Source organism: Anomalospiza imberbis, chromosome 21 (genome assembly GCF_031753505.1).
Source record: "Anomalospiza imberbis isolate Cuckoo-Finch-1a 21T00152 chromosome 21, ASM3175350v1, whole genome shotgun sequence".
Taxonomy (NCBI): Eukaryota; Metazoa; Chordata; class Aves; order Passeriformes; family Viduidae; genus Anomalospiza; species Anomalospiza imberbis.
In genome coordinates, this window is record NC_089701.1 from 9,041,206 (window position 1) to 9,053,315 (window position 12,110).

General features: G+C 45.6%; 1 protein-coding gene across 21 annotated transcripts in view; it reads right to left on the minus strand.

Moving 5' to 3' along the window:
- The window catches only part of CACNA1B (calcium voltage-gated channel subunit alpha1 B), a 300,242-nt gene that overhangs the window by 63,781 nt on the left and 224,351 nt on the right, over positions 1–12,110 (minus strand). For all 21 annotated transcript variants that reach the window (XM_068211531.1, XM_068211529.1, XM_068211532.1 and 18 more), the window contains 5 exons: positions 11,842–12,068; positions 10,033–10,153; positions 6,927–7,056; positions 6,255–6,314; positions 5,395–5,501 (listed from right to left, as the gene is read on the minus strand). In XM_068211531.1, coding sequence (XP_068067632.1) covers positions 5,395–5,501; positions 6,255–6,314; positions 6,927–7,056; positions 10,033–10,153; positions 11,842–12,068 — 645 coding nt within the window. The remainder of the gene's footprint in view (positions 1–5,394; positions 5,502–6,254; positions 6,315–6,926; positions 7,057–10,032; positions 10,154–11,841; positions 12,069–12,110) is intronic.

Genomic DNA, 12,110 nt, shown 5'->3' on the forward strand with positions numbered 1-12,110 from the left:
CTGCTCTCTCAGGGCGGGCTCCACGCCTGAAGCAAGAATTTCTGTGGATTTAATATTTCCAGGAAGGTTAAAGAGACGTGGGGCAGAGCAAATCCTGGCTCCTGCTTTTCCCTGGAATGGGAGAGGCGCGGATGAGTGAGCTCAGAGGTGGAGGGCAGACAGCTCCAGTCACACAGAATTCCTTCTGCCTCAGCAGAGGACACTAAGAAGGGCTGACTGATTTTTTTCCATTCAGGCACTTAAGCAAATAAAGAGGGTGAGCCAATTAAATCTTAATGGGATTTATGCTCTGAGCCATATAGAGAATCCTGAGGAAAAAAAAATGCCATTTCTTGTCACAGTAAGGTCCCTGCTATAGGAAAAGCTTTTCCTGGTGCTCTGACCCAGAGTGATGTAAATTGCATTTTAATTAAAAGGATCCTCTGCAACTCTTCTGTCAAATAAAACCCTCAGGGTTGGGTTTGTGTGTTTTTAAAAACCCTCTCTGCCAATATGGGGGTTTTTAACCTGCTTCCATACAAAGCCAGATGTCCCAGAAAATAAAAGGTCCAGATGGAGCTGGATCTCAGTCAAAAGGTGTATCCAAGCACACATCTGACCTGAATATCCCTCACAACATAAATAAATTGCCATGGAAGAACAAGGTTTTAACTGACTGCAGAATAACAACTGCAACATTCAGGAGAGCTGAATCTTGAATAAGACCTAAAGAGAAGTATAGGATAAAGGCAGACAGAAAAAAAAAAAAAAAAAAAAAAGATAATACCACAAAAAAAACTGCATTAGATCAATTTTAGGTGCATTAGGCCAGTGCTGTTTTGTTGTTGTTTTCTGTGTCAGTTTGCTGCCTGTTTATTTAAAACATTAAAAATATTTTAAAACAGCTTTGCAGAGCCTTTTCTCCCTTTAATAAATAAAAGAGCCTTTAAAAATTTAGTGGTTCTTTCAAATGGAAGCTGCTTGTTCCTGTTGCTGCTGCCAGCAGCTCTGATTTCAGATGACATGGACCTCTCAGAGTCAGGGCATCAAAAATTCAGGGTGAGGTGGAGCCTCTGACTTCTGTGATTGTCTGGAATCCTCCTGGCAGAGTGAATTCTTCCCTGGAAGAGTAAATGAGGTCACTCCACCCTGCCCACGCACAAAGCCATCCTCTTCCTGCCCTAAATCCTCTGCTTTCCTAGAGAGTAGAAAGAACCAAGTGCCAAATTTCCTGGATCCTATCAAAGGCTTTACTTGACATCCTTCTTTCTGTGGAGGATTCCCCTGGAGCTCCTGGAATGTGGGGACAGAGGACACAGCTCTGCCTCCCACCCTGCCCCTGCACTGACAGCAAAACTGCCACCACTTGCCCAGGGTTAAATACAATTTTTGGAACCTCCTTCTTCACAAATCACCCCTGCAAAAAGCTCCCTGAGCTGTGCTTTCATGGCAGAGGCTTTGCCCAATATCGGAGCCTGGATCCCAACTGGGTCACATTGCCCACACTGCACAAAATCAGTCCTGGAACTTCCAGCTTGGCTGTGTGGAGGTGAAATCCTCTAAGACAGACTCAAACTGCTTCTTTAAACCTGGTTATTAAGATTTCCATGAATTGTACCTCAGCCCTCAGTGCCCACTGAGTCAGCCCCTCAAATCTTTCTGGTACAGATATATCTCCATGTGGTTTTTTTGACTCTCTGGCTTGGATTTCTAGTCTGCTCCTATCTGTGCTGAAGGAAAATCAGGATGGATGAGGAAAAATAATACATCTCACTGGATAATGAGCAGTAAAGGGACAGAGGGGTCAATGGGATGGGTGGAACATGGCTGGGTTGTCTCCACAGTGGCAAAGTGTGTGGACACAGGTTGGACAGGCAAAACAGAGCAGCAAGAGACAGGAAGAACATATTACCCCATGAAACTCCTAGAGAGAGATTCCAGCGAGGAGAAGACAAAGAAAGAGCAGAGTCAATGACAAACAGAAACATCAGAGAGATCCCCCAGCCCCTGGCCCACTCCCACCAGCCCCACAGGATAAACCAGCGGGGAAGGGAGGGCTCTGGACACAAATCCCACATTCCCTGCTGGATCAGCCCTTCCACTGGGAAAAACACCTCCACATCTCTTCTCTCCCACTTTGGGAGGGATAACCTCAACTATTTGTTTTTTTCCAAGAGCATCTCGAAATTCTGGGCATCTCTGTTCCAAATTTTTCCAGGCCAAATCTTTGCTGCTCTCCCTCAGCTGTTCCTTCCAAGTACATTTTGCACCTGGGGCTGAGAGATTTTGGCGACAAGTTTCCATGGGTTTTTTGTTTGCTTCCTTTTCCCTAAGGACTCAAATGTGTCTGGGTGTTTGTGGCATGTTTATCTCCAGCAAAAGAAAGGGATTTCTCTTTGAAATGCTTTCCTAAATGGAACACATTAGTTTATTATTATCAGCATCATATTATTGTTCCCAGCATCTCTCTGGGGGTGTTGTTTGAAAATTATTTTTTTATTTTTCTAACCACAGAGCTGCTTCTAAAGAGCTGCAGGCAGAAAGAAAACCCATAGCTGCTTTGAGAGCTGGATTTTATCAATCTTGTAGCAGTGACTGATACCATCTCAAATGCTTAAATTAGCACAGACTGCTGCAATATTCCAGATGGGAACGTTTCAGGGAGCTCTGTTATTCCTGGGTTTTTAGGGATGGGTTCATTCAGCAAGAAGTTGGTTCACATCACCTTCACTGGACAGCAAGGAGGCCAAAAACATGAATTAAATCCCACCTGGCACGTGGCAGTTGTGAGTTCTTGCAAACAAAGTGGTGACAGCCACATTAAATCCCATTTTTAGTGACACTGAGGAGGGTGACAGGGCTGTAGGATTTTCTGGGAAAATCCAACTGATTGAACAACAAAGAGACTCCAGGAGCTCCTTTTTGGGATTATCAACATTCAGCTGGCTCTGTGTGTCCATCTGGTTTAACCAAACCAGGAGCTGGGCCTAAGTCACGGCTCTCTACCTTGTCAGGACTCAGAACTGGAACAGGGAAAAGTCATTTCCTAGGAATGACTGCTTTTCCTGCTTTTGGGCTCCAGCAGGGAGGCTGCAGGCATTCCCTGGATTGGACGCTGCCTACTGGAACGGGGATGGGAAGCAGGGCTTACAGAAAGCAGAAAAATCACAGAAGAAATTCAAATTTTCCTGAGTCACACAAATAAGCTTGTCTGACTTTAATCTGGGAGACAGTAACTAGGCAGGGTTTATGCAGTCCCTGGCTGTAAAACCCTGCTCAAGACTCACTCACAGTGGAAAATAAAAGCAGCTTGGGGCACCTATTATAAAGCACAGGCAGGGGATGTAAAAGTAATTTATTTAGAGGCTGATGAGGTGCTGTTAGATATTCATGGCCCAACAGGAGCAATAGAAGAAAACCTGAGCACGAAAAGCCTCAGAAAGATTAAAAATTATTCATTTTAATCCGTAACTCGAGCAAGGAAAATCTCCCTCAAAAGAAAATGGTGTTCAAAGAGAAGATGTTTTAAAGGCAGAGCCTGAGGTTTGTTCTCACAGCACAGGGAGCTGCTCTGTAGGGCTCCCAAAATGCCCCTTCTCCCACCAGTCTTGGAAGTTTGAATTCCTGATGGAAAAGGGAAATTCTCATGGAACACCAGACTTTGGGTTGTGTTGTTTTATGTGATTATTTTACTTCTCTATTTCTCTTCAATTCAGAGGAGCTTTGTTAAATTCTAATGTTGTTACATTGCTTTTTTTAGTTAAATTTTTTATTAACTCAGTCTGGCTTAAGTCAATCGAATTCTGAAAGATGTTCCACAGATATATTTCATGTGCAGGGAAATAAAACCCCACACATGTCTAGTCAAGTTTAAAAAGCAGCTTGGTTTTGGATATTAAATTTTAGGTGAGCAGGACATTCACCAAGACAATTTTGCTTAGGATAGAGCAGTCAGCTCCTCCAAAAATCTGATTTTTCATGAGGGACAAAATGTTTAAAGAGAGAAGGTCAGCGTTCCTTTGAAAACATTATGTTGGATATTATTTTCTCCAAGACCCGACTAATTTGGTGAAGGATCAGGCACAGCCCAGCTTTCAATATCGCTAAAAATCACACCTAAAATATCGATCCTGTCCATCCACTTTTTGGTCAGTTTAACTTAGAGGGTGTATTTGTATTTGTATTTGTATTTGTATTTGTATTTGTATTTATTTGCATTTGCACTGAAGAAAAGCAGATCTAAACCACAAATCTCACAGCCTCGATGTGACAGGAGTTTTGACAGCTCAGAAAATGAAAAATTGCTGAGGAATATTTTACCAGAAAAGCAACATTTTGTGCATTTTTTTTGTGCAGAGCTGAGGGAGGAGCAGGGATTTGGCTCTGTTAAAAAAAAATTCTGCCAATCTAAAGCAGCCCAGCCACACTCCAAGGCTCCCTGACAAAGGTGGATGCTTTTCTCATTAGCTGCTAATTCTCTTTAGCAAGTGAAACAATTTCCTCTCCTCTAATCATCGTGTCACAAACTGGGGAGTGCGGGGCTGCTGAACATTCCTGTAATTGCTCGGGGCTAATTTAGCAAAAGATTAAACTGGTCAAGTCCCGCTGCCTGTTTCCAGGTGTCTCCCAGTGTTTCTCAGGAAAGGATTTGCAAACAACAACCCGAGTGGAAAATTTCTTTCCATTCTCCAGCTCGGCTCCTGAAGGTTGGAAGGACCTGCATTGCTCGTCCTCTGGTTGTTTCCAAGGAAAAGGGCTCGGATGAGAAGCTAATCTTAATTTTTAAGGAGTTATTTCTCCGTGTTTGCTGCTCAAAATCCTCCATGACACGAAAGAAGAACGTGGGGTATTATTTAAAGACATAAATACAGAGTTGGGTTTCAGGGAGGGAGCACTAAGAGTGAAACTCAGCGGAAGTACACAGAGAGGAGAGAAAAGGAGAAAAATAGCAAAGGTTTGTGAACCAGAATAAACATCCACAACTCTGGAAATAAGGGTTTGCCAAGAGTTCACAGAGTTATCAGCTGATTTCTTGAACTGTTTTCTCAAAATTAGAGCGATTCTCACAGTCACTGACTGGAGACACTGGACTGCCACGAAGTGTTACAGTGAGCTCCTGAAAAGAATTGGCCAAAGAGTCACAAAAATCTTGGCTTTGTGTATGAATGAGCAGTGAATGGACTCAGCCTAAAGCTGGGAGGATTTTCACGAGATTCCACAACACAAATTTAATTGGGTTTATTCTTTTCTTCCCATCCCCTGCCCGCTAGCTACGAGAGGGAAAAGTGCAGGAACTGAACATTTCACTGAGAAATGCAGCCACAAACATCACACAGCCACTGTATCTGTGCCAGCCTCCTGCCCCCTCTGTCACTTATTCCCTGGGATTTGGGAGGAGGAGGAAAATGAACTTACGAGAAGGCAAAAGCCACCAAGGCCCCACTGACCACAATGAAGTCCAGGATGTTCCACAGGTCACGGAAGTAGGAACCAGGGTGGAGCAGCAGCCCCAAATCAATCATCTGCAGAGAAAACACAGAAAAGGAAGAGTTTTAATAAAACATGCCCCAAATCCACCCTGCCAAGGGGCAGGAGAAGGTTCTGGATCAAAACATCCTTCACAAATTACTGAGATACTTGGCCAAGTTGCTCCTCTCTAACAGGCAGGAAAACTCACCCAAAAATGAAGCTCAAATCAACAAATCACAACCAAAAGCTGTAGAAATGAGAGCTCTCACTGCTCCCTAGGATTTTTTTCCACACACATGCATTAATCCTGGTTTTATTCTGCATCTCTTTTGTATCTTGCTCTGACAAGAAAACCCAACTCCTGCCTTACCCCAACACTGAATCCTGATTTTATGGAATTGTGCTCTCTGAGAAGTTACTGCCCCACAGTCCTGGCAAAACCTGTCACCCTACTGAGTAAAAAGATAAATTCTTAGCTTTTTGAAACATGACAAACCAAGAATCAGTGGTTATTAAAATTCCTGCTCAGCCCCAAAGGAAAAGGGCAGAATTAGGAGTGTCTTCAGCAAGGTCTGTCAGCTCCTGTTTCTTCCCTGTTCTTGTCCTCTTACACAGCCACAGCTCCTAAAGATATCCTGATTTTCCTCCATAAAATATGAGATTGAAGCCAGGAGAGCTGCTGCATCAGATTGTGAGAGCTGTTCCCAACTTCAAGCTCCCCATCCTCCCCACCTCTGTCCTGCTCCAGCTTCTCACAAATAAATCTGAAGGAGGAGGTGAATCATTCTGCTTGGAAAACTTCTTACCTTGATCACCATCTCAAAGGTGAAGACTCCTGTAAATATATAGTCCAGGTATTTCAGAGCCTAAGTGGGAAGGGGAAATGTATGTTAGGGAAGGCCACACACTGAAATAACCTGCACATGAGCAAGGAGTAAAATACCTCATCCAGTCTGTCTGCTGGGATGGACAAAAATCATCTGGTGGGAGAGTTTCAGATCATTTAGGCACAAACCTGAATTATCTGATTTAAAGCAGCATTTTCCCAGTCCTTGCCACACTGCACCCAAGGCTGGCTCCAGTGCACCTGCATTTCTGACAGGTTTACCAAGGCAAAAAGGGGTATTTCAAAATGAAATGTTTGAACATCCTTTCCTAAGGATGTTCAAGGTCCTTAGGATCCAGCCTCTCCCAGTGTGGAATGGGGTGCCAGCTTTGCAGCTCCTCCACCCAAGCCACATCAGCCACACAACCCCTGATTTCCAAGCTCTCAAGCCCAGATGTGGTTGAAGCAGCATAAAGGGACAGGAATTTGAGCATTTTGGCAGTGAAACAAAGATAACTGGAGTGTGTTCTCAAAGGCACCTCTAATTCTGCATTGGCAGCACCGTGCGTTATCCTGCGGAGATGGGAATGGCCGCGCCAGGAGCTGGGAGGAGCAAAGCACCTGAATTCTGGGAATTTTGGGTGGCACTTACATCGTTCCTGGGAGACTCAGCTTGGACAGGGTCTTCTGCAGCCAGGGCGATGCTGCTGAGGGCGATGACGATCAGGATCACCATCTCGAAGTAGCGCAGGTTGACGATGTAGTGGAACAGGCGCCGGATCCTGCAGGGACAGGAGCACAGGACGGGTCATGGGGCTGGGAGAGGGGGACAACTGGCACAAAGCCAGCAGGAGCAGCACCTCTGGGATTCCTGCTGTAATCATGGGAAGGAAATTTTTAAAAACAGCCTTTAAATTCCAGTTTGCAGCAGATCTGTGGTGACAGTGAAATAAAGGAGTTCAACATCTTTGCACTGATCTCTGCTCCCTCTGCAAAGCAACAACATCCATTCATCTCTTTATCTCTTTATCTATTTATCTCCCTATCTGTTTATTTCTCTATCTATTTATCTCTCTACCCATCTGTCAAAAAGAGCACTGAGAGCTTTCAAGCATCCACACTCAATTCTACAAATTATGTTTATGGCACTCCCCCATCCTTCTCCCGCTGAACTGCCAGGTTAACGCCCTGTGAGCTCAAAACAAGGTTTGAAATCCTTTTAGTGTCAACTAATCCCTTTAAAATGTTGAGACTCAGCTGAATCTGCCTTTGTGGCTCTGAGTGTTCCTCCCACCAATCTCTCTCTGCCTGTACTTTACTCCAACTCACACTTTACAGCACAAATACTTTACAGGAATGGATTTGATTATTTCCACCTAATCTTTTTATTCACAAATTGTGTCCGAGGAAAATGGTAAATGCTTTCATTTCTAAGCAATCCAGAACTCTTCACAAATTGCAGCTAATAATTCCTTCTGACCACAATTCCCAAATCCTTAATTGCATACAGAGCTCTGCATTTGCACCATATTTGTCAGCTGAATAAAGGACTTAGCCTGAGAATCAAATTATAGATTTAACTTGCCAACAACTTTGTTATCTGAGAATGTATTTCAGCTCCTCTATCCCATTTTCTCTAAGCAAATATCTGAACAGTTGGAATTAAAGTCTATTTTTCACATCTACTTACATACTCCTTTTCTTTGGCTTGCTAATGGATTCAGAGTGGAAAAAAGTTACAAATCCCAGGGAAGCCAATGTGATAGAAAATAACCTGGAGAAAAGTGCTTTTGTGGACCCCTTAACTGTGGTTTTCAATCTGCCAGGAGAAGATGATCATCTCTGTGCCCCAAGAAGCCACAGAAGTGAAAGGCAACATTTCCAATAACATTTGTAGCCATAATTCCTGCATCAAACTCAATTCATCAAAGCAATAACAAGCCCCTATTTTTAGCCCCCCATCATTCATAACCAGCAGTGAGATATGGGAGCATTTGTGAACCGCCAGTGGGGCTTGAGAAATCACTTCACAACCCTGTGTGCTCTAAGAGGGTGGTGGCACTTGGGGAGAAAATGAATTTATTTCTGCTTCCCTGAACTGTTTTCCCCTCTGGCAGCACCTGGGTCATGGATCCCCAGCAGGGTTTGGAAAGGAGATGGCAGCACTGGAGTGGGGAAAATCTTCTGACCCCAGAAAGGGCTCTCAGCTCTGTTCCCAGCAGCCAGAACACCTGGGGGGATGCAGCTGGCTCTGCACCTTGCCCAGAGGAGGACAGACAAGCTGCTGACATTCCTGCAGTTTGGGCTTTGTCTTGTTATTCCCCCTTGGCTTGCTTGTGACACATTTTTTCTGCCAGTGAACCTTGTTTTTCCAATGGTCCTTTAGCAGAGCTTTTTTTTTTTTTTTTTTCTGGGAGGAAGTGAAAGCTGGAGGAAACTGGAACAACAAAGCAACTGAAAGAACCCCCAGGTCCTGGACTCTGAAGCTCAGAAGGTCCTAACTGGGATGAGGGGAGAGAAAAGAAGGAGCCGTAGGAAACAAGGAAATGTTGCTGCTTCTCTGCCTGCCCAGCCCAGCCCTCAGCTCAGAGGCCTGGGCTCAGCACCTCTCACTCCCTGCCCAGCAATGCTGCTTTGGCTGATCTTTCCCAGCTCATTTTTGGTGGTCACTTCACAGCAGAACCACCAAATATTAGGGAAATGCCATTTCCTTATCCATCCAGACAGAGGCCAAACTCCTTAATCCTAATTTGGCTTCCCAGGCCATGGTCCCAAGGCTGCTAGAGCTCCAGGAGCGTTCGGACAATCTGGGATGCACAGGTTGGGATTGTTGGGTTGTCTGTGCAGGGCCAGGAGCCAGATCAATGATCCTGGTGGGTCATTCCCAGCTCAGTCAGGAGATTCTGGGATTCTGGGATGCTGTTCAGCCTGCCCAGGGTCCGGGGGCACCACAGGGGCTTTTTGGATGTCAAATCTGAGAACTCAGAGCCTGTTTTGCTCCAGGACTGCACAGGATGTCACAGCCCCAGCAGCAGGAAGAGAACTCATCCTTCTCTTAAATCTAGCTGCCAAAGAAGGGCCTGAGCTCCCCTTTGGTATCTGGGCAGAGAGAAATTCTGAGAAGTACAAGTTTACCTGAGCCAGAGAGAAACCTCTGCTTCGAGGGGATCTCCAGAAGTTCCAAACACCCTCCCTTAAAATGCTCAAACTGACTCACAGCCCTTCATGCCACAATAATTCCAACCCCTCTCCCCTGCAGCCCTGCAGAGGAACAGAATCAGAATTCCCAGGCTTTGAGTCCAAAGCTCCCCAGGAGGCAGCGCTGCCTGAAGGAGAAGAAATTCCTCAGTCCCAGCAGATCCCACTCCCAGCCTTGGCAAATAAAAAATATCCAGGTTTTCCCAGAAGTGCAAAGTTTGCAGTGATGCAAAGCCACTTTATGGAAAGAACAGGAATTCCAGCTGAGGAATCTGCAGGAATTTGCTGGTATCCAAATAGTCCTCAACCTCTTACTCCTGATCAAATAATTTCCCAACAGTACCTGTGCTCCCACTTTTTGGGATCTAAATTAGCAGGGTCTGCCCAAAGCATTTTCTTTTCCCTGTCCTGATATTTTATCACCCTAGGAAAACTAACAGATCAACAGCATCTGGCCCACAGAAAAAAGCTTTTATTTCATGTCTTAATGTGTTTTCAGAGATGAAAATCCCACTCATGTTACTGCTTTGAAGCACATAATTGGTGTTATAGGAACTTACGGATTTGTGGGGCTGAGGATGAACATGGAACTGTAAGGCAGGATTGGTTTAGGCCCATTTTTCGTCAAGTCATCGACGTCTTTCTTCTCCTCTGGTTTGCTCTCAAACTCCACGTTGTTCACTGGAAATGGGAATTCAGGGAGAACACAAAGGAGAGGGTTAAAAATGGATCCTCAGCCTGGAACAGCTGGAAATGGAAGCAGTGCAGCTGGGAGAGCAAACAGCCATGGGAAGTGCTGATGAAATGGGATAAACAATCACTGGGTCGTTATCACTCTGCCTCTCCACTGCCGGTGAGCCACCAAGCAGGAAATGAAACCATGAGCTGATTTATCCCAGAGATGCCAAACTGGGGCTGGAAAACTCATCCCAAAGAGTACAAATTCTTAGGGAGAGGGATCAGCTCAGGATCCTTGAAAGAAAATCAAAAGGAAGTCTGAGCAGCCTCGTAATTCGGTGTTTTCTCCCATGGAGCAGGAGCACAACTGGCTTTGGAACACATAAAAGAGCAGATTCATGGATGAGGTTTAATAATCTGGGGGCTGAGACTGCAGAACTTCCCAGAAATAGGAAAAGAGACGTGGAAAGGACTTCTTGGACCCCCAGAGCTGTGCCTGCATTGCACACCTCGGTTTGGTCAGAGTTCCCCACGTGCAAAAGAGAGCAGCTCCATCCTGCAGCAGGTTTTGGGATCTCCTTCTCTGAGATTGTTCCCAGCCTCCCTCCCAAAAGTTGGAAATTCTCCAGTTCTCATCCTGACTTCCCTTGCAGGGGGTTTATGGGATAATTTACTGAAGATAATTTCCCATCTATGAGCTGGATAACATTTTATGTTGCAAATTCTCTTCTTAGACAAATATAAAGGCTCTTCCGTTAATTCCCAGGACATAAAGTCCAACAATCCCACCCTCTGGAATGCATTCAGTGCAGGGCTGTTATTACTTTTTATTTTATTTTGCAAGAAAATGACATTTCTTTGTGTTTGAGTGACACATTCAATAAACTCCTTATTGGATCTCCAGTCAGATCCAGAGGAAATGGCCAAGAAAGGGAGAGGCTGATAAACTGTGATTGACAGGAACTCAGCATTGCAATATAGGAAAATTACCATTGAGGGGGGGGGGGAGGAGAAAGAAGGAAAAAAAAATAAAATAAAAGATAAATCTTGTGGCTGACAACAGGGTGAAAAAACACAGAGACCCTGCCAGATCTTGGCTGTGCCTCTTGGAAAGCAGAGTCCTGACAGCCTGAAGTTTAATGTGGACCTCTTGGATTTCCCAGTGGGATTCTCCTCAGCTCTCCAGACTTCTCCAGGCTGTTCCCACCCTGGCAGGGATCAGCACCCAGGTGGTGGGAACAGGCTGGTGGTGGCTGGGCACATGGATCTTGGGACCATCTGTAAATCTGTGCTGACAGACCCAAGGCAGACAGCTCTGGAGGTGGACAGGGAGGGTGGATCTGCTCCAAGTGTGATGCAGAGGATTGTAAAAAGCTCTGGAATGTCACAGGATCCCAAAGCAGCAGGGGCACTCATGGATGTTGCTGCTCCTTCACTTCTCCCTTACACAACGGGTGTGGCCTGGGTGAGCCATCTCCAGGGAATCTCAGGTATTTTCCAGAGCCACCAGGCAGCCAGGAACCCTTGCTGAGTCCCTGCAGTCTGTGTGGCAATTACAGATCCTCTATCCCCAAGCTCCCTGGCTGCCTCTCTCGAGGGTGGCAGCGCACAGGAGAGCCCCCCTCACTCCTTGGAAATCTAGATTTCCTGGCAATTCCGCAGCAGGAAAAGCAGGGGACAAAGGCACTCACTTGGAATGACAGTGGTTTCCCCTGGAGGGGCAGTGATGGTGACAGGGATGTTCACAGTGGTGGTTTTGTCCAGGGGGGGCTGAATCATCCTGGTCACATTCTTCTGGTTGTCGGCATCCTCGGGCTGCTCGGGCACCTTCTGCAGGTAAGTGCTGGGCAGGGTGTGCACAGGGACACCCCCAGGGCCACTGCCACTGCCACTGGCCTCCAGCTCACACTGGTTCTCCCTAGGAAAAAGCAGGATATGTTCAATATGGCCCGGGAAGGGT